This window comes from Colletotrichum chrysophilum, assembly GCF_026319265.1.
Source record: "Colletotrichum chrysophilum strain AFK26 chromosome Unknown scaffold_33, whole genome shotgun sequence".
Taxonomy (NCBI): Eukaryota; Fungi; Ascomycota; class Sordariomycetes; order Glomerellales; family Glomerellaceae; genus Colletotrichum; species Colletotrichum chrysophilum.
The window spans coordinates 166,068-191,420 of NW_026517320.1; the positions used below are offsets into that span (position 1 = coordinate 166,068).

A 25,353-nucleotide genomic window follows, 5' to 3' on the forward strand; every position below is an offset into this window, starting at 1 on the left:
GCCTGTTGCCAGCTGCAATCCGCCTGCCCTTCCTGCCGAGCCGTCCGTTCCCTTACCTGTCTGTCAGTGTCAAGAAATAGAAGCCTTCAGGGCAACGCCTGACAGAGGAAGACCGGCCGTTGGGACGGCAGGCCTGCCCTTCCTCCCGGCAACTCTGAACCGGTCTGATCGTACGGTGCTTCTTGTATATCCGATGAACTTGCTCCCCGCTCCCCTCCTTCAACCTCTTCCCATGTGCTCCCCCCCCACAGGCAATCCAATCCTGTTGCCGACAAACCCATAGAGCATAAATCGTCTCAACTACAAACATCTCGCCCGCCCGTTTCCCACACCACCCTCATGGAAAGAAGAAAACACACAAAGGCTTAATATCCCCAGAGAAACCGCTGGAACCGCCATCAGCCATGTCAAGCCAGGCTCACACAGATTCTCGGCTGATGTGGCCCGGCATAGAGCTTTACTCAAGACAAGAGCCAAGACCGCATCAAAAAGAGACCAGCGCGCGCGCGATTCAATAAGCTAGTACCTACCAACCAACCACCACCACTACTCTCAAAAGGTAAAGCACATGGAAAGAAAACCCGAGACATGTGGATTCGCACTTCCTCCATCTGCACAGGGCCATCCAAATGCATTCGACCTGACAGAGTCGATCATCTGCATCTCACAGCACACCGCCGGCTCCCCTGCAGTTCAACAATCACCTGCGCAAAAAGACCCAGGCTGAGGTAATCCCACTTTCTAAATCGAGTAGTATAATAAACTCTCACTGGAGGAAGGGGGTCCCCAACTCGCCGCCGCCGTCGCCGCCAGCGCTAGAATTTAACATAAAGAACGAATAGGTTGGTGTGGGAAGGGATCTCCCGGCACCATGCATGAAATCTCCAAATCGCCAGAAAGACGCACCAAAACCGCCCAATCCCGGGTCGTCAACGCTGCTGACTACGCACCACACCACCACACCACCACTCCCATGGAAACAAGACAAGCCAGTCACAACGGTCGCAGACAAGATCACCGCTGCTGCGCACCCGCCGGCACTAAATTAGTGGCTGCTGCCAAACGGTAGGTACCTGATCGAATAGACCACAACCGCATGTGACGCATCTTCGCGCCGCAACCCAACCCCAGAATCTACAAGACAATAAGCGCCCAGCAACAACATCTAGAAAAGGCCGCCATCACTCTCGACCCAATATCACATACGCCATCGTCACACACATATCCTCTCGGATCCGATTAGCCCACGCGAGAAGCCCCCTCCCCCAAAAATGCCAGAGAACGGGACGTTACGCACCCATAACCGCAGTTCCTCATTAAACACCCAGCGTCATCCGCACCCATTCAACCCGCAACACCGCGCGTGCCTCTGGAATTCAATCTCCATGATAATGACCTAAGCCGTGGCCCACTGGCCTGCGGAAATGGCTCCTGCTCTTCAGCCTTACAATGAACGTGTCTCTGCTGATCTTCAGCCAGCCTGCCGTCCATCCGAGGAACGTCACCGTTCAGCGATCAAAATATGTGCTTTAGCGCCTGAACGTCTGCGCACACGACGCTCCTCTCCATTCTTGCTCTCACTGCCATTCGGTTTCAGTATGAGTCATGTTTAATCACATTCACGATGGTAGTAGGCTGAGAAATTCCTCACCGAACCCGTGAACTGGCGGGACGCTTTACGACTTTGAATTGAACACTTCCTCCCATGCCCGCCATCGCTATGCTAACACCGACTCTCCAGTACCAAAAACACGCCGCTGCCGCTATGACGCTGTCCTTCTTCTCGTCCCGCTCTTGAGAATATATACCATTGCGCTTCGGAACCATCCCAAAATCTTGCCAAGCCGATCTGGTGGTGATTTTTTTTTTTTTTTTTTTGGTCATCGCTGTTCCACCTCACGCTTTGAGTAAATATTTGGTTTCCTCCCATCTTCCGATCTCCCGAGTCCTGCGCATTTCGCAAGGACCCATACCCAATACTGTTTAGTAGTTTACCTCCTCGCTGTGTGGAGTAAAAATCCTGTCCCTTCTTCCTTCAATAGATAATCAACTGGGGTGGGCCAAAGGGCCAACGTTGCATTTGAGCCCCATCGTCGTCTTTCCTAATACATCCATGTCCTCCGTCGCATTCAGGACTGAAGAATGGACTGAGACGAGCACAGCGTTCTCTAAACACTGGCGAAGGCTTCCGCAGGTAGTTGGGCCTAAACGAAGTTAGATAGGGTTTTCGAATATTCCAGATTCGGGCACGCTTACCTTCTTTTCGTTGAAGACTGCCAAAGCCCTTGTAAAGTCCCATGCAACGTCAGACAGACACATCTCCGAATACTGGGGAGTCATGTTCGTCTGTTTCGATAGTTCCGCAATCATGGCTTGGCGTTGTTGCGGTTCCGGGGCTGGAGGTGCCTGGTTCTCGGCGACGAAGACGTTGGGAAGGGGATTGAATGCTCTCAGGCTGAACATGTCACTAACGACGCGGATGGGGTTCGCGCCGGGTCGTCCAGGTCCGAGAACAAATGTGCGAGAAAAGCTCCTGAGTGCCGTCTTTCCGTCCTTGTCGCACTCCTCGAACTGGCCATGAACACAGATGATCATGCCGTCGACACCGCCGCCAGGCTGTCCGGTTGGGTCTGCGAGACCAGGTAGCATGTGACAATCCATGATGAACTTGCTGATGTCGGCCTTGATGTCTGGGTGTTTTGACGCGGGGAGTTCGTTCCATACGTTCCAAATAGCTTCCCTGCCAGTGAAGAGTCTGGCAGCTCGGGCAGCCGGTCCGGTAATCTTCTGCAGGTTGCGTGACTGCTTGATGTAGGATGCCCACGGTAGCGGTGGCGGCAGATTCGGCTCGCGAAGTGAGTGGGTGTCGACGGCGTATGAAAACTGGCTGTTGTCGTCGTAGTACTTCGCGAGAAGACCTGTTCTGTCGGTATCAAAGCCGACAAAGAATTCCAGGAGGAAAGCCTCGCCGATGCCGTTAGTGTCACGGAAATCGGGCCCGCGTTGAGGGATTGGCTGAGGTCGTCCCGCTTCCTTGATTTGTTTGATTTGTTCCGGCGTCAGTTGCTCGCCGTTGATGTTATGCAGCTTTGGAAAGAACTGCAGCAGTTCCGCCATGACCTTGGTATCTGCAAGCGGAAGCGGATTCCCAGTCAAGTAGAGGGTCTCCAACTTGCGAAGCTTTCCCCTCCACCTTGACAAGCCATCGATGGTTGCAATCTGGTTTCCACTGAGGTCCAGGTTCATGAGGTCGGGGAATGTGTCTGCCAGGTCCTCGACTTGAATGACGGTGTCGATGCCGTTGTTGGCAAGACTGATGCTGTGGATGGCATCGATCTTGGCTTGCGACGTCTTGAAAAGATCATCGCAAATTCTCATCATGACCTTGAATAGCTTCTCGGCCCTGTCCTTTGACTCCAACATGCCCATCTGAATGAGTCCCTCGTCCTTGTTAAGGGCGTCGAGTCTCAAGAGCTTGTTGTCGATGTCGTAGCGGAGGGACATGATGTTGGTGACCTTCTGTTTGGTCTCTTGAGCCGCAACCGAAGCCTTATTTGCCTCCGCGAGGGAACCTTCGCTATCGGTGATCTCCAAAGGCGTTCCGGCAAAGGTGAAAGAGTTCACTTTGAGAATTTCCTCCGCATCCTCTTTGCTTGCTGCAACATTGACAATGTCCCCTCTTATGTTTGACTATAGAAAGTTAGCTGACTTATGGCTTTTTGATTAGTTTGGACCATTCGGCATAACTATGTAATTCCCTCGAGCCCTCACATCATCACAACAACATACCTTCTTGATGACTACCGTCTTTCGACGACCAGCTAGGGTCGTAGATTTCCGTTCCAAGAATGTGAGTAGGTCCCGCAGGCCGCCATCCTCGTTCTTCGCGGCCTTGCTTTCTTTCAAACCCTTAACACTCAACCAAACGAGACCTGTGCTCTGAGGTCTCCTCTTGGATACCAAATCCGCTCCATCTCCAGTGTCCAGATGGCGGGCGATGGCTTGATGCACTTTCGAGCCCGGCTTGGTGGGAGGACCGCCAGATCTTGTGGGTCTTTGCGGTCGCGAGTTATTGGAATCACCCGCAGATGATCTGTTGTTTGCTCGGCGTGGGCCGCTTCCTCCAGCACTGCTCCCCATGTCGAGATCGCCGTCCTTATCGGTTGCTGTCCTGCCGCCTCTTCGCTTTTGGATGCCGCCGCCGCCGCGCGACTTTGCACCCGTCGTAGAGCTGCGAGTTTCGCGCGCAGGCTGAGAAGCCATGGCCCTCGGTGCTCTAGGGGGCGCCATTTTGTTTCGGTAGGATGGAAGTAGGGATGCGACAGGTGTAGGCGTTGGTGTGGATGTAGGTGTTGAGGTCGGCGTGGGGGTAGGTGGTGACGCTCAACACTCGCCGAATAAGGGTGAGCTAGTTGTATGGATGTTTTCGCGCTTTCAATTAGAAAGAGAAGCGATCGTTTTGGTGTAGAGCAGCCGATTCAATGTCGTTGAGCGAGGGTCTGTTGTCGGGGTCGTTACGCGAAAAGCTTCTGAGCACAAAGGACGGAGGACCTGGCGCAGACCTCGTGGACCGTTAGAAGTAGAAAACGCTTTTTTTTTTTTAGAGGGCAGAAGCTCGTGTAATCGACAAAGAAAATCTGAAGGAAGAGTTCGGTTGCGGTCCTGTCCAAGGAGACCCTGTTTTATAAGGTGGTGGGCGACTTTTGAGGAGTGATGCAGAGCTGTAAAGGTGGTGAAGAAATTCGTCTGTCGCGAAGAGCAAGGTGACGTTTGAGTCAGCCCCACCACTCAAGGTAGCAGGCCGCCAGGCAGGAACGCTCAGGTCGCATGCGACCTCTCTGGAAAAGGTTTAGTGCCACCACGTCTCAGCAGAATGCTCCGGCAACAGGCACCTCTCCCGGGACCTTCCCAGGTGTCTGTGGTGAATCACAGGCAAGTAACACCAGAAAGGTTTGTTCTTGCGGTTTGCACCTGGGCGATGCGATTTGTGTACCTTGAGCAACGAAAATTTCTGATTGGAAAGCAAAGGCGCTGCTGCGTCTGCACCGCGTACAGGTGCCTAGCGGTTCGGTCAGCAAAGGTCCCTGGTCCCACCTTACAACAATGGATGCCCGGTCTGGAGCTTGACGACCGGGTGGCTCTTGCGCGCGGAACCTTATCTTGATTATGTAAGTTTCTAAGTCATGTGATTATTCATGTGAAGTCTCAGATATGCGCTCGCGTCAACGACGCGTCTCCATGCACGTATCGGGAGGAGCACTAAGTGGCCACCCCGCCAGCTTCAACCGCCAGCTTCAAGTCGGCGCCTGATCTTGACATGACAACGACCGATTGACCGACTACCTCAAATCCATCAGCCCATTTGGGCGAGTAACAAAAAGCCGCTATGGACTCAGACGACTACGGTGACGATATTGCTGATCAGGACCTCTTTGAGGCCCTCAGCCAGACACAGGCTGGCCCTTCAAGTTCCTCGGTTCTCGTCTCGCAGAACCCCTCAAACATCCGCCATAGTGTAACCAATAGCGCTCTGGTCCCGTCTTTCAATCGGGTCAATGCAGGACGCCAGTCATACGGCAATAATTCCAGGGCAGCATCCAAATCCACAGCTTCTGTAAGTCATCTATCTTCACGAGGTGGGACGGTTGTTGCTGCCTTTTCCATCTCCCTATGTGTTCTAACTTGCGGACCAGGGCTTCTCCAGGGCAACAAACAACAAGTCCGCCAGCGACGAGCTTGATGATTTACCCTCGGATGCATTTTCTTCCTCGCCAGAGCCTGCTTTTGCATCTAGGCCGGCAGCTCCAGCGCCAAGGACGGTAAACGGGCTCGCTCGCACAAATTCAGCAACTTACCGCCAGACAACTTTACTCGGTGGCCGAGTGGCAGATGACTCTCCAATTCAAGCAGCCCAACCTGGTTTCGGTAGAGTCTATAGAGGAGACAAACCGCAAGAACCACCTGCCCATCATGCCCTTGACCGCGAAGCCATGAAAACTTGGCTCTATCCCACCAACCTTGGAGCCACGAGAGATTACCAGTTCAGCATTGTCAAGAACGGACTCTTCAACAATACGCTTGTTGCCCTTCCCACTGGTCTTGGCAAGACATTCATCGCTGCAACCGTCATGCTCAACTACTTTCGGTGGACCAAAGATGTCAAAATCGTCTTCGTGGCCCCTACGAAGCCTTTGGTGGCCCAGCAAGTCGACGCGTGTTTCAACATTGCTGGAATTGCACGATCCGAAACGACGCTTCTAACAGGTGACACAGCACCGGCCCTTAGGGTTGATGAGTGGCAATCCAAGCGAGTGTTCTTTATGACGCCCCAGACTCTGGCCAACGATTTGTCCCATGGTTATGCAGATCCCAAGTCGATCGTCCTTCTGGTTATCGACGAAGCGCATCGTGCAACGGGCGAGTACGCGTACGTCAAGGTCGTCAAGCTCATGCGTCGCTTCAATCCCTACTTCCGTGTCTTGGCCTTGACAGCCACACCTGGCTCCAAAGTTGAGACCGTGCAAGAGATTATTGACAATCTCGGCATATCTCACATTGAGATTCGGACGGAGGAGTCCATCGATATTCGTCAATACGTACACCAAAGGAATGTTGAGCAGGTTTTGCTTGACCCGTCCGACGAGATGTGCGAGATCAAGGACCTGTTTACTAAAGCCCTGAAACCCCTCATGGACAAGCTCACGCAACAAAACATTTACTACGGACGAGACCCAATGTCCATCACGGCATATGGCTTGATGCAACAACAGAAGGATTGGTTTGCAAATGTCGGGCGACGAGCCAGCCCGGGGCTGCAAGGCATGATGCGGTCTGTCTTCTCCATTCTTCAAAGCCTCGCGCACACGATCAAACTACTGAACTTTCACGGAGTGAGGCCGTTCTACGAGAACCTCAATGAGTTCAGAAGTGAGGTTGAGGAAAAGGGGGCAAAAGGATCAAAATACAAGAAGCAAATTTTGGAAAGCGAGCATTTCCAAGAAATGATGTCGAACATGGAGAAGTGGCTTCGGATTGATGGATTTGCGAGTCATCCGAAGCTAACTGAACTCCAAGACCGAATTCTGAACCACTTCATGGACAATGGTGGGAATTCAGCAACTCGCGTCATCGTATTCAGCGAGTACAGAGACAGCGCCGAGGATATTGTCCAGGTACTGAATCGTCACAAGCCACTCATCAAGGCCACAGTCTTTGTTGGCCAGGCAGATTCCAAAAGGTCAGCAGGTATGAAGCAAGCCGAACAGATTGAGACGATTGAGAAGTTCAAGGACGGCAAGTACAATGTACTAGTGGCAACATCCATTGGTGAGGAAGGTCTAGACATTGGTCAAGTCGACCTGATTGTCTGCTACGATGCATCCTCCTCGCCTATCCGCATGCTGCAACGAATGGGTCGAACCGGACGAAAGCGAGCGGGAAATATCATCCTGCTCCTCATGCGGGGGAAAGAGGAAGAGGCATTTGCCAGATCCAAGGACAACTATGCAGAAATGCAAAAGATTATCAGCGATGGAAGCAAGTTCAATTTCCGTCATGATTTATCAGCCCGGATCGTCCCTCGAGACATTCGTCCAGAAGTTGTCATGCAACACATTGAGATACCCATTGAGAACACCCAGAACCCGGCGCTGCCTGAGCCGAAGAAGCGAAGGCAGCCAGCCAAGAAGAAGCCGCCCAAGAAATTCCATCTTCCGGACGGCGTCGAGCTTGGATTCACAAAAGCATCAGATTTTGGCAAGCCAACCGCAGGGGCTAAAAGGGGTCGTCCACCGAAGCAGCCGGAGCCAAGGGAGGCAGACTTTGTTGAGGACGTACCATCTTTGAACTCTGTCGTTTTGACCGATACTCAACTAGCTGAACTGGATAGGATATACCGTTCTCTGCCAGCAAGCACTACGAAGATCGAAGAGATTGAGATGCCGAACTTGACGTCGTACCCGCTGCTTCAGCGACGACTTCGACCAGTCGAGAGGGTTCAACATGGCGTAAGGACCAAGAAGTTTGTCAAGCTCTGCAAGAAGCTTTCTCAGCAGCAGGATACTGCGAGCCGGTACACGAAACCTTATGGGGAGAAAGATACCAGCCGATACAAAAGCATCCCGGTGCCGCCTTTTGCAAGCGATACGGAGGACGAGGGTCCCCCAGCCACGAGATCCGTGATAGAATTCTCCGACGACGACGATGTAGTCGAGCAGTCCCGCCCCAAGAAACGCGTATCTACCGGTGCAGTGAAACCTAGGTCATTCATGGCCGCCTCTGCCCTCATAGACGATGGCCTCAACGACATGGAGGAGGAAGAATCCCCTCCGCGACGCCGCCCAAAGCCAGCGGCCAAGAAGCGCGGCAAGAAAGCCACCAAGAAAACCCGAGGTGGCATCAACAGCGATGAACTCGGCGATGACTGCTTGCGGGACAGCGACGCGATGGATACGGACGGTTCGGACGATGGAGCTGACTTGGTGGATTTCGTTGTCTCGGACGACCATCCCATGTCCAGTGTGCGACCGACGTCATCCAATCCACCATCGAGCCAAACTGCAACCCCCGATTCTCCAACGCGGACAGAGACATCAAAGCCGTTTTACGTGCCGACTCAATTTCCGCCCACGCAGGAGTCGGTGGACTCGCTGCTGGATGATGACGACGATCTGCTTAGCAGCACGAAGCGGCCGTCGACAAGCAGGGCGCGGCTCGATTCCGAGCCAGATGATATGCCGCAGAGACAGGTGGGAGGCCGGCAGCAGAGAAGGCGCCCGGTATTTGACAGTGATAGTGACGAGTAAGCCCTGGGGGCAGGCATGTATTGTTAAATAGACACGAGTAATATCTGGCAGGTGAAAACATGGCACGATCGTACATAGCATCACCAGAGAACGAATTGCATGACTGAATGAACACATTTCATTGTTCTACCTCCCCGCATCAACCTTCGTCCCCCAACACCAACCTCGAAGCTAGAACGCGCACCTGTAGGTCTAGTCAGCAAAGTTCCAAACCCAGATCAATCTTCAATCTTTCCAAGCGGAAAATAAGACCAATGTCAGAAACCCAATTTAAAAGCACTACATCCCCACCCCACCTCCCCGCGCCCCTACCCCGACGACGTACGAGATGGCACATGACGGTGCAAACTTCCCGCAGCCATGGTGTCCAGACAGATAGGATGTCAACAGGAAAGCGAAGCCGAAGGGAGCAGACCTCCGGAGGGAAAAGAAGAGAGAGAAAAACAGAAGAGAAAAACGCAGAATGTCCCAGAAAGCAAGGAAAAGAAGAAAAAGACAAGCGCCGTCCCCAGCCAACGAACCAAACCACAACATTTCCCCGCCTCGCTCCCGCCGAACACCATCGATGTAAGCGCTGTTAAGCATCTTCCACCATCCAGAGTCCAACCTCCAACGCCAGCCCTTAATGTCTGCATAAAGGTCCACACCCCGCCGCCCATAACGCTTGCACGAACAATCCATGCCAGAAGCAGGAGAGAATGTCAAGCAGGCGTTCGAGGCGCGTTCCCCACAGAGGTAAAGTTGCGCGTCCATCGGTAGACCGTTCGGTGCCGGCACGCAAAGTGCAGGGGCTGGCTGCAGAGATCCGCGACCGGGAAAAACACGACACTCGCCCTCTCCCCCCCTCCCCCGACTTCCCTTTCCTCCCACATCTCGCTCTCCCGCGCTCTCCCCCTCCTCCCCCCGTTCCCGAAGGCCCTTGCAATGCTCCGGGGCGTCTCAGACGGCTCTTCCTATTGAGATACGGGTGATGCGAATTCATCATATGTTGGTCGTTGCGCGTGCGTGAAGCACACACGCGTGATTTTGTGACGTGAGGAAAAATGAGTTGGCTTACCTCTCAGCGACGGATTCAAAAAGAATGAGTTTGAATCCGTGAAGCTTCGATGTGCGACGTTCGTGCTGCGACGCGGCGGCGTTGACGATACGCTTTTGGGGTGGTGGTAGATGGAAGTTGGGAGGAAGGAAAGGCGAAGAGATTTTGCCGACGCGCTTTTTGGAGCTGACGGCACCTTGCGGTGGGTGGGGCATGGAGACCTCAGGAATTAGGCGAAAGGGCGGCGGTCCGGCGACAGCTGGGTGTAGATACCCCACAGGAGCTTCACTGAGTGACACCTCAGAAAGTTAGGTAAGCCGACGGGGGAAGCGGGACAGAACGGTTATCCCCGCCGAACCCGTCTCACATGGACGACGGGAGCATAGGGACTACCTTAGTACAAGACACCAAACGGTCTAACAACGGAATACAGTCACCAAAAACCAGGAAAAGGCCCAAAGAAAGCACGCTTAAGTCTACACTAAGGTATGAAGGGCCTTCATTATTCATCATCATTCCTTAGTGTAATTAAAGGGAAAGAGAAAGGGAAAGGGGAAGGATGTGTTATTTTTTATTTTTTTAAAGAAAAAAAAAAAAAAAAAAGGGGGGGGGGGGGGGGGGGGGGACACATGGGGCAAACAAGAACATGTATGTAGGTGAGGCAAGGTTAAAGTTGCAGCTGTCGCTGTTAATCGTTCATCTCAGACAGAGGGTATCGCCATTTTTAATATCAGACACTGCAACTAAAACCAGTAGGCTTATAGCACTGATAGATAAGACCTTGGCTTCTAGCTCAGAGGACTGGGCACTGGAGGATGGCGCTATTAGCATCTGAAGGAAGGGGTTGGCCTTGTCGATGCGAAGGGCTACGCTGGGTGCTACCCGTACCTCGTCCCTAATGTCGCCCTAGCGACTGGCGGGCGTGAACTTGGAGGCGGCAGAGGAGCTATCTAGGATAAGCTCGCTAGGGATGATGCTTATAATGTCTCCTGCTGTGATGCTAACCTGATTAGGATTGGTGGTGGGTGAAGAGGTGCTTCCTAAAGGCCTTAGTATGGGAACGTTAGGGTGATGGACGGCCTGCAGCTTCGGCATTATTGACGCTGGAGTCTCCGTGTAGGAGATATGGATATAGGGGTGCGGAAGGTCTATGTGCTGTTGGAAGGCATATTTGCGCCACTGCAGCGGGTTAGGGCTGCGGCGGTGGGTGTAGATGGCGCAGCCGCCTACGCGCGGGAGGGAGACGTCTTGCCTGGGGCCGGCAAGCCTGCCGATGGACACCCGAAGCTTGTCTCCCAGTCCCTATGCGTGCGTGGCGATACGCTCAGGGCCAGATATAGGAGGTCTTGGCGGCTGGGGCGCCTCTGCTATTGATGCGAGGTGGGTGATGGACTTGACGTTGAGCCTGAAGAGGGGATCTGCCTGTTCGCCTTGGATGACTCTTGCGAACAACTGGCTGAAGGCGGCCAGCTGCTTGACGGCGCTACTTCTGTCGTCCTCGGCCTCCTCAGATGTGAGGCTGATAAGCTGGCGAGCTAGGTCCTGTGAGTCTGACAAGGTGAGGCCGAGCTTGCTGGGGGGGAGGGCGGGGAGGAAATTAAGACTGTTGCTGGAGACTATGTTTAAGATGCGGCTAGTATAGAGGTAACGGCTGATATCAGCCTTTTGCAGATAATACGCCCTCGGTTTGGTATTAGCGGAAGAGGGGTTGATGCTGAGCACCTTGTAGGTGAGGCTCTGGATGTCGCTGCGGCTTTGGTATATGGCGGCGCTGTTGGGTCCTGGCTTCTTGAAGCGCCTGCTTAGCTGGATGTGGGCGAGCCTTGTCTGGTACCTGGCGAGGGCCTCGTGGTATTTGGCTGCTGGGTGTTGTGGTAGAGAACGATGTGGTTCTTGTATGGCGGGAGGTGGAGCGTTGAGCTTGTTGAGGCGGCCCGCCAGGCTTGTAAGAGGGCCACGCACTGTTTAACGCTGCGGGTGACGAGGGACTTCACAATGGCCTCGACCTTGTCCATGGAAGGGGCTGACCTGGACGTATGCGGCCTGGCCTCGCTGGAGCGGGGTTTCTGATTATTGGCGTCGTCCTGGCTTCCTGAGTAATCTTCTGCGGATATCTCTGCGAGGCTATCTGGGGTGTCGTCGCGGGAGATGTTGCAGTTGAGGTCCTTCACATCCTCATCATCATTTTTATGGTCTGTATTATCTGTGTCGTCTGTCTTGTCGCTACTAGCAACATCCCTAGCGTGGCTCTTGCTATACCTGTTGTGGGGCCTATTTTGTGGTGCGGCTGGCGGGTTCTGTGGGTGTGTGTTTGTCTGCGGTGAGACTAGGATTGGGTTATGTGCTGGGCACGTCTGCTTGCTGGCATGTTGGGCCGCGGTGTGGGCTTGGCTGGTGCTGGCTAGTGTGTTGTTATTGTCTGTAGGATTGGTGGCCTGGGCTTGTTTGCCTGTTGACGTCTTCCCGTTTAGATGTCTTTCATGCCTGAGCGTAGATGCCCTGTTGCTTGTGGATGTACTATGGAGTTGATGTTGGGCGAGGGGCTGCGATGATGATGATGATGATAATGATGATGGTAGGGCTGGTCGCCTGCTGAGTGTGGAGCCTTCTGCGGCGTTGTCACCTGAAGATAGCGGGGAAGGGGGCATGGCTTTCTGGAGGCTGCGCTTTATGAGAGGGATATCTGCCGGCCCCCCCGCGCTTGGTCCCGAGCTACCCATGATGTCCTGGTGGTCTATGGTCCGACTCTTGGGTAGCTTCCTCCGGCTGGGACCTGAGGCTGGGTTGCAGTCTGAGGAGGTAACTTTGTTGCTAACAGTGTTGGCGGCTGAATCGTCAGGCTACGTGCTCCCGGGCGGTTGGAGGGTCTCGCAGGTATTGCTATAGGGATGGAGGTTGCCTGTATATGGGCTGCTTGCGTCTGATGTGGGGGCTGAAGGGATGGTGATAAGCTGGGAGAGGCAGGGTCTGGCGTTGAAAACCTGGAAGTAGGTGCCCGGGGGCATAACGACGGTATCTCCCTCGATGCAGCTGAAAACATAATACGTCACATCCTACTGGTTGAGCATGGCTTTTGTGATGAAGATCTTATTGTGGAGGAAGAACTGCGAGCAAGGTGTGGCGGGGGGGGGGGTTCCACGCGTGGGTTGCTGTTGTTGTTGCTGCTGCTGCTGCTGCTCGCCCTGTCCTTTCCCCCTCCCTGTGACGGCTGGGATAGGATAGCCCTTACGCAGTCCTCAAGCCTTCGGCTGGATGTGCGTTTGACGATAAGCTAGACCTTGGGCCCTCTGCGGAAAATAATATCAAATGTAGCGGAGGATGAGCGCTGCAGGTATATGCTGGGATAACTGAATGGCGCTGGGGAGGTGATGATTGTGGCTACCCCGTCTTTGGAATTGGCGATGAGGGCTGGGTTGGTCAGCTAGCTGTCGCCTGTGACCCCCGCCTGATTGTATATGCTAGCGAAGTAGGATGTGATGGTGTTAGGTAAGGGCTGATGGGAGAAGGAATCAGCCATGTCGGCCTGTATGGACGGCGCCCTTGGTTGGGGTGAGGCGCTGCGACGTGGGCTCGTCTTGATGACGACGGCCTCCTGCGTCTGGGTGTTAGGCTTCGGCATGTTGAGGATGGACATACTGGGGGTTCTTGACGGGTAGAAGGTATACGTCTGGACATGCGCTGGGGGGTTGGCGACGTTGAGTGGCGGCTTGACTAGCCTGCTACCTTCTTCGGTCTGGAGGTGAAGCTTCGCGAAACCTATACTACTTGATATGGGGAGGTGGAGGATTTGATTGTAGGTTTCCGCCTGTATGGACTTGAAGATGCCCTAGGGAAGGTTCATCGTTATATCGCTGGCTGGGATGAAGATGGTTATAGGGGAGGACCTGGTATAGGATGGTGGCGTTTGTGACCTCTCCTGCGCATTTTCCTTGGCTGCTGGTGGGGCTATGTCTGGCGTCCTGGGCTTCGATGTGGCGATGGAATTGGGCAGGGATGAGAGTGTTGAGCTGAAGAGCTGGGCTGGCCGAGGGTCTTGCCTGCTTGGGAGCTTCTGGCTGTTTTCTCCGTCATTTAGGGGGAGTGCGTCACACGCGGCTTGGGCAGTAGCGCGCAGGGCCTGGCTTGGATGGTGTATATTATTGGGGCGTGACTCGGGAGACATGCTTCTTCTGTTGGTCTCACAACAGAGAGGTAGGAGATAGGAGGTAGGAGGTAGGAGGGGGAAGACTGGATAGCGGGCTACGAGTAATGCAGGGACCCCTTTTGTGTGTGTGTGTGTGTGTGTGTGTGTGTGTGTGTGTGTGTCTGTGTGTGTGTGTCTAGGAGATACCTGTAAGGCGAGGTGGACCTAGGTAAGGTATATTGAGTTGGGTGAGGCAAGTATCAAGCTAGATGGCGGACACTTGATGATGATGCTACAGATAGCTAAAGACGGCGTGAGGGCCACGGGATGAAGGGGGCGGAAGTAATTCGATCGGCAAAACACGCGGTTGAGAAGTTAATAACGATAAACGGGTGTTGAGAGAGGGATGTGGCGGGTGAAACAGGCCTTCTTCTATCGCACAAACAATACGATGTGGAAAGTGTACAATACAGTCCCTGAAAGTTTGTATAAGCAAATACCAGCCCGAAAAAGCAAAGCCCCCATGAAATTGAGCCAGGGGGATATGTAGTTTGTTAAAACACCCCAGCATCTCATATGCAATCATGGGGCCTAAGTACCACGCTTACAAACATTCAGGGACTGTATGGAAGGGGTAGGTAGGTAGTTGAGAATAAAGACTCCACTTCTAGAACGAATCAAGACGCGTGAACTCCAGCTGGATATTAGTGATGCCGACGCGCCGAGATTCGCGTTATAGGGTATCTAGGTATCTAGGTATGCATTAGAGTCATACGGCAGTCAACAAGGTGCGCCTCCAGGCGGCAAACTGCGAAGAAGAAAACTCAGAAAGGAAGAAAGATCTAGGTATGCATGTATACGTTTGCACAACCCCATGCCCTTAGATACACAGGGTCAAGCAGAGCGGTGCGGCGATCAGGTGCCAGGGCGAGCTGTGTCGGTAATGCTGCGCTCTGAGAAGGGAGATATAACTACTGGCTCTTTGAGATTCCTAAATCTACCTATCTACCCTTTTCCACCCTAAAGTTACGGTGCAATCTACCTTCCCTTGGCCCCTATTTGCCAACGAAATTGATTACGCGCCGGCTCCCTCGTATCCCAGCCCGCAGATCCCTTCATCGTAGGAAGAGCCGGAACCTGAGACCCAATCCCCCGTCAAGCCCGATCCGTCGCCGTGAGACTCACACTCGCCGCCCCAGACGTCATACGCCTCCACCCTTAATCCCGCGGAGACTTTCGACTCTCTGCCGGAGCCGTGTCCGCTCCATCTGGGCCTCTGGGCCCCCTTTTCTTTCATTCCGTCCGTGATATCCAGAGCAAACAGTCCTTCAGTGGATACTTGGTCAACATTTGACACAGCATCCCACGTCACGGCATTGCTCAACGGACGCCAGATAGACAGAATAGCTTTTTTTTTTTTTGGTTTTCTCAGAACTTGCCATATCAAATTTCAAAGCGATATGTTTAGAGATCTGCTTCCTCACACCCATGGGCTGACTAGCGGAGACCTTTCGTTCTGTTGGCCCCAAGTCACCACATCTCGTGCCATACACATCCTCTATCGTCAATCTCATACCATTAAAAATGAGGAAAGAGATAAATCCTAGAGCAAGCAGGGTTTTTTTGCCAAACCAATTGTACAAAAGCGCGCCAAAGAGGACAAGTCGAACATCCGACATCCTCGAGCCAATACAAATGGCTCAATCCGTATCCAGTCATGAAATCATAAACCTGTCCAACACCAAGAAGTTTTTGTCACACTTGCAGCTCAAAAGAGCTGTCACCGTATTCATCGCACACTCCGCTCAAGACCGTTTACTGGCTCGGGAAGTTTGTGTAGTCGATGTTATTCCAGTCTAGTGACTGGAAGGGGTCTTGGGAATTTTGGGAGTAACCCAGACCGGCGCTCGGTACCTCGCCAAACAGAGGCTCGAAGGCCTTAGTAGCATTGTTGGACGGGAACAACTGAAAGTCGTTGCCGCAGAAGTTGTCACCGGCGTTGCCAAAGTTGTCATCGAAGCTCTCGTCGACCTCAGCCAGCGAGTTAGGTGTGAAGAGCATAGCATTGCCCTGGCCGATGGGGGAGATGTGAGGAGCGGGCTGAGCCGGCATCATCTGCGGCTGGCAGGCGGGTACAGGCTGGTAGATGGGGAAAGCCATGTTCATCTGCTTGTCGGCAAACACGGCGCGGTCAGGAGTGGGAAGCGAAGCATGCGCAGCGTAGATGTCGTCTTCCACAATAAACTCCGGACCGTCTTGGTACGAGTACGGGCCAAGAGAGATGTCGGTGTTGGGAGTATTGTGGTCGGACGGGGACAGGGACATCTCGAGGTCCACTTGGTTGTCGAACGGCTGCTGGACGCCTATGACCTGCTCAAACTCTTCATCGGAAATGTACGAGGGGAATTCCATGCCGTCAATGTGGGAAGCGAAGTCGCCAACGGGACCGATGGGGTGCAGGGGAAGCATGGGGTCGTTGAAGTTGAAGTGCTGGGCCTGGTCCATTGGCGGAGGAGGAGTGGCAGCACTGCTGGTGGAGGGGGTAGGCATGTGGTGAAGCTGGGGAGTGGCGTGGGTTACGCTGCCGGCCTTGCTGTCCTTCTTGCCATTGGTCTTGGTGCGGACGTAGGTCCAGCCATGAGCCTTCTCCATGTGCTGCTTACAGTTGGACTCGCGCTTCGACTTGTAAGGGCAAGGCTTGTACAAGCACTCGTACATGGGAGGAGCCGAAGAGTGCTTGTCGTTGTGGTGGCGGTCCATCTCCTTCTCAGTCGGCCAGCCGTACTCGTGGTACTTGCAGGTGGGAACAGGGCACTTCCAAGGACGCGAGTGAGTCTTCTCGTGCTTGGTCAAGTCGCATGGGCGCTTGAACTCCTTGTTGCAGCCAGGCTCGCGGCACTTCTTGGGGGCGAGCTCCTCGGGGCTGGCGTTCTTCTTGCGGCGGGCCATGGAGCGCATGATCTCCTCCTCGTCCTCCAGCTGCTGGCTCATGGAGCGCTTCATCTTGATGGGTGCGGAGTCGTCCAGGTCGACCTCCAGACCAGTAGCCATGGAGATGGCCTTACCGTCCTTACGAACGCGGACGAGCTCAGCAGGGCGTCCGTTCTCGGTGATGCCACCGTAAAGCTTGATTTCGTCGGTGCTGTCTGTCGCGTTAGCAGGGGCAAATAATCCCGGAGCGGGGTTACCATACGAGATCTCAACGTCTCCCTTTTCCTTGGCGGCAGCGAGTTGGCCTGCGTACTGGTGAAGCTGTTCGACAAGATCGATAAAATACCCGTTAGTGTAAGGTCGGTCGTTGGGTCGAGTCTGTTCTCGGTCGCTGAGGTATTCCACGGTGGCTTGAATGCAGCGGATCGACGTCAGGCAGAAGTCGAGGTACAAGGCGGCAGTCTTGGACCTCCCCTTCATCAACAATCGATAAGTATTTCCCCAAAGACCAGTATCAGTCAGTGCTTGACTTACCGGTGCCATGAAAATCAAAGTCTTTTCGAGATCTCTCAGACAGATGATCTCCTTATCTCTAATGAGTCTAGGAACATCGAGAACAATGGGCTCAAAGTCCTTCAGGGCAGGCTTGGCCCGAAGAGGGCGCAGAATGTGCTCTGTGATGCGGTTGGCAGCCTTTTGGCTGAGGCCGCGAAGGTTCTCCTTGGTGGATGAAGAGGTGGCAGCAGCGGACCTAGTAATGGCAGAGGCCTTCTTTGATGCGGTGGTCGCAGGCTCTGTCTCGGTGGTAGGAGCGACAGAGGTGCCGAGTCCGCTGTCTGATTCATGATGTCTCGAGGAGCGGCGGGTTCTAGGACGCAGAATGCGGCGTTCCGCTTCCTTTGACTTCTCCTTGGCCATGGCGGGGTCGACAACGGGAAGGTTGAGGAAGCCTCTGGGAACGGGAAGGCTGTCGTCACGGAAGGACCTGGCCTTGGGCGAGACGATGGTGATGTTGGAGAGAGAGTTCTCAATGTCGTCGATCATCAACGCGGCGCGACGGCAGTGGGCATCAACGACGTCGTCCAGGTTTGTCTGGGAGCGTCGAAGGCTAGGAGGGGAGGCCAAGGCATCGTCTGTTGAAGAGGTAGGGCTGGTGGGAGAGTGGAAGGTAGCACCCTTGCGAAGGGTCATGTTGGTCTTAAGGCTAAGGCCGGCAGGAGACTCCGGGCGAGTCACCGGAGTCCTTCGTCGAGGGTTGACGGAGACGGACATGGTGACGGTAATGACACGGGTGTCCAGAACTCTGTCAACAAGGAGAGTGTTAGATATCTTATGGGTTCATTCGAGTTGTAGGGCTGAACGGGACACGGGGTGTGAGTCACGACCAGGACAACGCCGGTACGCCAGAGGCAGGATAGTCCTAACTCTTGGAGCCAATCGTCCCCAAGGTTTTAGGATTGGCCAATGTGACAATGTGGCGGCAGATGTTTGAGACGGGGAACGTGTGGACGAAGTAGAAGAAAGGAGAGGTCCTAGTCTTACAATGTGTGATAACAGCTGGTGCGGGAGATGATGGTATGTCGGCGACGGGAAGTCTGAGGATGCAGGAGAGACGATTTAAGTCGAGGCCGAAATCAGTCTGCCTGATTTTGGGGTCCGGTCTGCAGAGTGCTGGATGCGAGACACGGGGTAGGAGCGGTTCGTTCGTCTCTGCGGGACTACGCGTCGGCGAGAGAGACGAGGGAGAAGAGGGCAGATGTGCAGGTTGTTATTGGGAAAGTGTCCGGGAGAAGCGGCGGACGAGTAGAGATGGTGGGGGAAGTGCCAACTGCGGACTGGATGTGGCGGCCTCAGTGGGACAGGTGCGGGCGGATGTCGAGTCCTGAAAGTTGAGGACGGAGGTGTGCGAGACTGAGGGAGGGGGGGGGGGGGAAGAAGAGATGGTTGAGGACGAGGAGAAGGATTCGGTCGAAGAAAGGACGGCGAGGACGAAGACGTGGACGGGGGTGGGATGGAGGCGGGAGAAGCGTGAGATTTGGCGGTTTGGCTCGAAGGTCGTCGAGGAGGTTGATTAGAAAAGCAGAAGCGACGTGAACGACGTGAGCGGACCTAGGAGCGCCCGGGGCGAAGGCTGCTGCCTGGAGCAGCTGGGCCAATCAGACGGCGTCGCGGGCGGTTAGTGGAGGCGGAGTCTGGGCTTTGCGGACTGAGGAGGATCAGACCCCTGTTCGTCCGCAGGGGGGCGTCGAGAGTGATGTATCGCTGGGTTGGTACGCTACTGGATTTACTGGGTTTACTGAGTGCATGGGCTGGAGGGTCGCTGAGGGAAAAGAGCGAGAATGGCGGTTTGGGGAGATACCCAGGACCCTTCTGCCCCAATTCCTCGTCAAGACGCCCGCCGTCGGGTACAAGACGCGACCTGGGACCCAAACAGCTCCAGGGCAGCGAGTGCAGGGCCCGCTGTTAGGGTCACCGTCGCGCTGCAGCCGTCGGACTAAACTGGGCTACAGTGGAGCAGATGAGAAAGAGCGACGTGAGCACAGCCCCGGAATTAAGCATTAGAGTGCTGGATTAGCACCGACGACATTTTGAGAATCGCGCTCAATGTAACGGCGTCACGGCTGAGAGGACAGGGAGGTTTCAATAATAGCTCCATTTCATACCGGTGATGATGATGGTGATGGTATCCGCAGCCCACACACTGCGGTGCTGTCTGCTCCAGCATCGGGACCGATGGTGCTGGCTGTTGTCAGCGGCAAACAAGCAAGACAAGACAACCTCCTCTCTCCCTGGGTCCGAGTCCGTTTCTGTTGCTGTTTGTCCATTCGAAGTATCCGTACACTCACTGTATTGCGCGTTGGTGAGGTCGCGTGTGTGCCGTGCTGCTGAGCTAAAACGTTGGACGCGCATCAACCCCAAAAGGCAGCCGAATTCTCTGGCCGCTGAATGCTCAAACACCCCCCAACGGTCGACGCAAGCCATCACGAACGCATTCCGGGACGGCGCACCGGTTTGACGGCTGCCTTTTCGCTCCCCCGGCTCCCGCCATGCTTTCAATTTGTTTGATGGGTCTCGACGGGGCAGGCATGGCATGTGGAAACCAGGTGGAAAGAAAGAGAGCGAGAGCAGCCAGCCGGGGGGCCGGGTCCAGCCCAGTAACAAACGGACCGCACAGGTTCGCAGCAGTACGAATTGCCATTCAGAGTATGGCGCCATCGGCCGACGACCCTCGACCCTGAACCTGGAGAATGAGATGGCCAACACCAACGGCGAATGGGCGCAACTGAGGCCAAAGTGTCGCAATGGGACGGGTTGTGTTTCAACGTCCGCTGTGGCAGCAGATTGGCAGGTTGGCAGATTAGCAGCAAAACTCTGACATTGAGGCCTCGAGTAGTTGCAGCTCAAGAGTCCTGCCACGATGGCCTCAATAAGCCCATCACACCGTCCATACCGATCGACATGAGTCCTGTGCAGGGGTTGGTGAGGACAGATGCTGTTTTCGCACGCCGCACTACATCATCATCGTCTCAAATGACACGGCATAGCATGACAGAATGCACAATTGCGGGTGAAGCACAGCAAAAGCTTAGCACGGCTGGCGTCCATCCTGCGAGGCATACCACCGCACAGCAAACACGGCTGGGCTTTCTGCTGCACCTGCATCTCCCTTCTGTTGCACCGGTTGTGGCTGAGGCCCTGTGTCTCTGTCACTGGTGACTGTTTCCGAGAGAGAGACAGGCGAGAGATCGTCTTGCTGTCTTGCAAAAAGAGGAGCCCAAGAGGAGACGGCCTCATGCACGGTACTTTCTCCAATGGGGACTAATGAAGCTCAAATTGGCCTCGCTCGCTTACCCCGGTCACCATCAGCCCATCAGAACCAAAGTCCCTTTCTCTTCTCAGGACTGAAGACTGCTGAACCCCGTTCCCAGTGTCCTAGACTTCCGCATGTGCTCCACCCGCCCAGCCTGATCCATGACATCCCACTGGATCGTTTCCTTCTCCGCCAACCCGGGTCTGTCTCTCTCGCCTCTTTCTCCCAAATCCGATTCCGCTCTTTCGTCCCCCAATCCCCTCCGCCCCCAGCACCAACCAGCGGGCCCCTCAAATGCTTGGTCCTGCAGTGCTTCATGCTTGGGACCTTGGGACCTTGGGCTGAGGGTCTCAGGTCCCCTCAGCCTCCTCCGCGGGCCCTCATCAGGGTTGCAATGGGCAGTCTCGTCCAAATGTTGCAGTGACAGCAGTTGCAGAGACACTCACCGCAGGCTGGGTTCGACACTGGATGGACCCCCTTTGATCCAATCTCCCGGCCTGCTGCCCATGCCATGCAGCACTGCAACTTTGAGCTGGCCACCGGCGACGATTGAGCCACCGTTCAATTCCGGAAATTGACCAATCACACCACACCATCTACGCCCTTCCCTTTTCCGCAACCCTGCGATATCAATCGCGTGGTCCGTGGGCCATCTGTGGAGGTTATCGCCAAAATGCGAGCGAGAGAGCAAGAAAAAAGCAGACAACGAAACACACACGAGCCCACTGCGGACCTCTGGAAGCATGCACATCGCATCGCTTACCGTGGGGGCGGCGGCCGACCCCATCAAAGTGAAGACTCACGCAAACACAACAAGGGAGACCAGGCCAAGGACAACCCGGCCGTCGTGGGAAATCTCAAAACCCCCGGCCCTGATTGATTACATCCGGTGCATCTCGGCGTTCTCGTCCGCTCGGTCGGTCACTCCAGTCCATCTTCAGTCACCCGACCTCCGTGATCGACATGGATCGGGACCGCCAGCGGGCGCATTCTCTTTCGCTTGTCGTCCCAGCCCAACAACACTGCGACGCCAACCCCTTGGGAAAGGAATCCAACCAAGTCTGACCAAGCAAGGTGTCAAGGTAGCATGGCACCATTGGCATAACACTCTAGAGGTTTAGCCGTACCCATCGACCGGTCTGCTGGTCTGGATCCGGTCGAATGACGTCCAATATGCTGTCCACCTTAACAGGGTTGGTTACATCTTGACAGACCCCAATATCTGGGCGGTCGTCTTTGCAGCCTTCGTTTGCCGCCGTGGCCGTTCGTAGGGTCAACCCCTCGCTCGCATTCTGGCTCTGGCTCCTCTCCCTGAGCAACGACATTGGATGCGAAGCAAATGACGGGACGTTAGAAGAGACGCAGGACGGACGTGGACCTGCAGGACCTTGACTCGTCACCTGGCTTGCGTCTGTTGGACCTTGGCGCTCTTGCAGTGACGGCACTGGATTGCGCGGTTGCGCATAATCACCACCAGCAATACGGGTAACACAGCACGCAGCACGCAGCACGCAGCACCTACGCAGTCACGCACTCCCCTTGGACAAGCATCCCTACTCCTCCTCCTCCTGCACAGTACCTTTACGCGCATGCGGATACAAGAAACGAGAAGCACAGGCGGCATGAGGACTCACAGTACCGCCCTTCTTGCAGGAACCACCACGTCAAACGGACCTTCGTCAGCCAATTGCTCACCACCGCCACCCCCTCCAACCTTCACCGCGGTCCTGCCGCCCCCCTTGGTCCTCTCCACACGTAGGGCTGGCGTGGCGGTCGTCAGGTCCCAGAGAGTAGTGTGTGCACCGGAGCGTGGGAAGAAGAAGCAAGTAAACTCAAACCGAGCAAGCTTTCTGACTCAAAATTTCGGTTCGCCGGGTCAGAAATGAGCCAGCTAGTAGCTAACTAATGAGTTACTGCGCGCGGGCGCGTATGTGTGTATGTGTGTGAGTGACGGCGTCCTGTCAGAAGCCAAGCTTCTTCGCCTCGTCACCATCCCGTTCCGTCCCTGAACCCGCCGAATCCCATGCTTGTGCTACCCGTCGTCACCCCGTATTCACGGTTCTCGGACAGAGCCAGGCCCAACTCATTAGACTTGGACGGCACTTGCGAACCGACCGGCCCCCCCATCTCCCCTCTCCCGTCCATTCCAGCAAGACGGCTCGTTGTTCGTCCGCACCTCCATTCCAACGCTGCGTGGCTTACCCACTACGCAGTTTGTCCCGCCGGCGAACCGATGCCGCCGTCCCATTGGTTTACAAGGTCCATCATGGATACGACACGTACTTCGTAGGCGGTAACGAATCAATGATCTCGCGGCCCTCAGTCTGCCCGGCTCATCAGCCCTATGGGGGGTCCCCCCGTCATCCACCAATCAAGTCTGTGGAAATAGAGCAGCCTATCACCCAGTGCTCCGCTCCGCCAATCTCCTGCGACTGCCACATTTGGCCAGACCTTTTTTAGCCAGCCGCGTAGCATCACGAGAAGGCATCAATATTTCTGCCTTTGGCCCTCTTGTTTGAGAACACTACGTACCTTGCAGCCATCTTGCGGGTTTTTCTTGAACCCCTCACCCCATGCCAGACGTCTGTTCCACCCTGCCGCGGGAAACAAAGCGGCCACCAACAACCTTGGCAAAACGAAACCTGTTCTTTGACGGGCAGCGGTCAAAACGCGCCCACGAAAGAGGCCACGAATCCGCATCGTCACGAACCGGTCTCGGCGTATCAAAGATGGGGGGCCACAGTTGCAGGCTGGCTGCATCCTCGTTTATTCTTCTGCCTTGAGCTTGTTTTCCCCGCTAGCATCAACTCTGTCTCTGTCCATGCCACCCCGGCGGCGCCCCGTTGATCCAAAGAGGCGAATGCATGTCACGTTTCTCCCCATGTAAAGTCTTCTTTGGCCCCCCGAGCCGTGGAACCCACCACAAGATCTGTATCGTAACTACGGGCCACTAGGTTTGTCCCGGGTTGACGGGTCCAGAAGCCAACTCTAAGCCGTAGTCTACACATGACGTGAACGCATACGTACCTGAGGAGCAGGGACGACCTTACCCAGGTCCGTCGTTGCTGCAGCCTGCCCTTCGCCAGAGGAGCTCAACCTCGTCTATCAGATCGTCGATCGGTAGTTCCGGGCTGTAAGATGACGGGCTGGTGAGTTGCGACAGCTCCTGCGACGGCTTTCGAGCAGTCCTGGCAGCGGAGCCTCCATCCGGGCAAGCATCATTCCAGGCCTTCTCCCCGTCCTCTATCACGGCGCTCAGGGGCGGGTTCTCCGACGCTGCGACTGCGCTTCGGCCCGGTTTCCTGGAGTAGCTCCTCTTGGACCTTGACAGGTCCTGGTTCTGCTTGGTCTTGGAAACTCGTAAAGGGTCTGGCCGACCGGAAGATGTCGAGTCTGGGCTCTTGACATGTTGCGTCTGTGTAAGTCTCGACGGATCCTGGTTCTGTTTAGTCTTTGATGTCCGTAAAGGAGCAGGACAGGCTGAAGATGTCCTGTCCGGGCTCCTGACATGGCCTTTGGTCTTTGATATTCGCAAAGGGGCAGGCCATGCGGAAGACGTTGACTCCGGGTTACTCACCCGCGATGTCTGTGGCAGCTCCGACGAGCTCGATGACGAAGCATACCCTGAGTCCACATATGGCACAAAGTCCCGGCCCCGATTCGGTCGTCGCGAACCCGCAGAGGGGTCCGTATCCCGACGACCCTCGGGGCGATATGCCATATATGTCCTCTCCGGCTCCCGTATCCGCGCGTCATGCTCCCTCCACCCAGCCCTCCCCCTCGTCCCCTCCCTCCTCTCCGCCTCGTCCATTGGGACGGCTATATCCACCACCTGCGCACTCACGGGGTCAGCAACGGCGTTCATCTGACTCACCTGCACCTCACCTCTGACACGGCACCGGCGCGCCATGTAGTCATACTCATATCTATCCCTTCTCCCGACGGCCGCTGCCTGCGCGTCGAGGAGGCGGCACTGCGGACACCGGCCGTCGACCTCGACGCGGACGTCTTGGAAGGGGCACTCGCGGCGGGGCTCCGGGGTGCGCGGCCGCGGCTCGGGGGCGATGAGGAAGCAGAAGATGCACAAGAGCCAGGAGCTTCGTTGGCGGCGGTGGGCGTCGAGGCGCTCTTGCAGGCGTAGTTGGCTGAGGCGCTTCTGGTGGGGGCAGTCTTCTTCCTCTGTGCGTGTGTGGGAGCAGCTTTTGTAGTACGTTTGCTTCTTGTAGCACATCTTTTCAAGGATGATGGTGTCGTTGATGGGGGTATGGTTGGATGTTTGGCAAGCTCGTTTGTGACTGGAAACATGTTGACTGCGGCATCATGGCAAGTCATATATTTGACGATGCGTTGGAGTTTGTATTGGACAATGTCCTGTGTTCTGGTCGTGTACGGTAGTTGGAGGTCCTACAGGAAGCCTAGAGACGTGATGGTAGAGTACAGAAAACATCTTGCCTGAACCTTTGTTCGTGTGATTGTCAAGAACATTATTCCACAAACAACTTGTTCGAGCTCAGAAAAGTCCAGAACTGTCTCTAATTCTCTAGCTAGGTCCCAAACGTTGCGTTGATTCATCCAGATTTGTCTTGGGAGGTATCTGGAAAGAGATTGAAGCAACCTTCCAGACCCTGTGTGCTTCCAGCTTCTCTGT

The 25,353-nt window shown here is 55.0% G+C and overlaps 5 protein-coding genes across 5 annotated transcripts; 1 reads left to right on the forward strand and 4 right to left on the reverse strand.

Moving 5' to 3' along the window:
- Nucleotides 1-2,168: 2,168 nt before the first annotated feature.
- COL26b_005109 (uncharacterized protein) lies at nt 2,169-4,290 on the reverse strand (the record flags this gene model as incomplete). Its single annotated transcript, XM_053177965.1, has 3 exons — nt 2,169-2,204; nt 2,257-3,690; nt 3,790-4,290. The coding sequence occupies 3 exons, from the start codon at nt 4,288-4,290 to the stop codon at nt 2,169-2,171; spliced, it is 1,971 nt and encodes a 656-aa protein (XP_053038085.1).
- A 1,096-nt stretch (nt 4,291-5,386) lies between these two features.
- COL26b_005110 (uncharacterized protein) lies at nt 5,387-8,804 on the forward strand (the record flags this gene model as incomplete). The annotated part of the gene is made up of 2 exons (XM_053177966.1): nt 5,387-5,614; nt 5,694-8,804. 2 exons carry the CDS (start codon nt 5,387-5,389, stop codon nt 8,802-8,804), a joined length of 3,339 nt encoding a protein of 1,112 aa, XP_053038086.1.
- Nucleotides 8,805-11,142: 2,338 nt separating this feature from the next.
- COL26b_005111 (uncharacterized protein) lies at nt 11,143-11,855 on the reverse strand (the record flags this gene model as incomplete). Its single annotated transcript, XM_053177967.1, has 2 exons — nt 11,143-11,782; nt 11,803-11,855. 2 exons carry the CDS (start codon nt 11,853-11,855, stop codon nt 11,143-11,145), a joined length of 693 nt encoding a protein of 230 aa, XP_053038087.1.
- A 3,923-nt stretch (nt 11,856-15,778) lies between these two features.
- Nucleotides 15,779-18,166, reverse strand: COL26b_005112 (uncharacterized protein; the record flags this gene model as incomplete). Its single annotated transcript, XM_053177968.1, has 1 exon — nt 15,779-18,166. The coding sequence occupies one exon, from the start codon at nt 18,164-18,166 to the stop codon at nt 15,779-15,781; it is 2,388 nt and encodes a 795-aa protein (XP_053038088.1).
- Nucleotides 18,167-23,751: 5,585 nt separating this feature from the next.
- Nucleotides 23,752-24,936, reverse strand: COL26b_005113 (uncharacterized protein; the record flags this gene model as incomplete). Its single annotated transcript, XM_053177969.1, has 1 exon — nt 23,752-24,936. The coding sequence occupies one exon, from the start codon at nt 24,934-24,936 to the stop codon at nt 23,752-23,754; it is 1,185 nt and encodes a 394-aa protein (XP_053038089.1).
- Between the last annotated feature and the right edge of the window lie 417 nt (nt 24,937-25,353).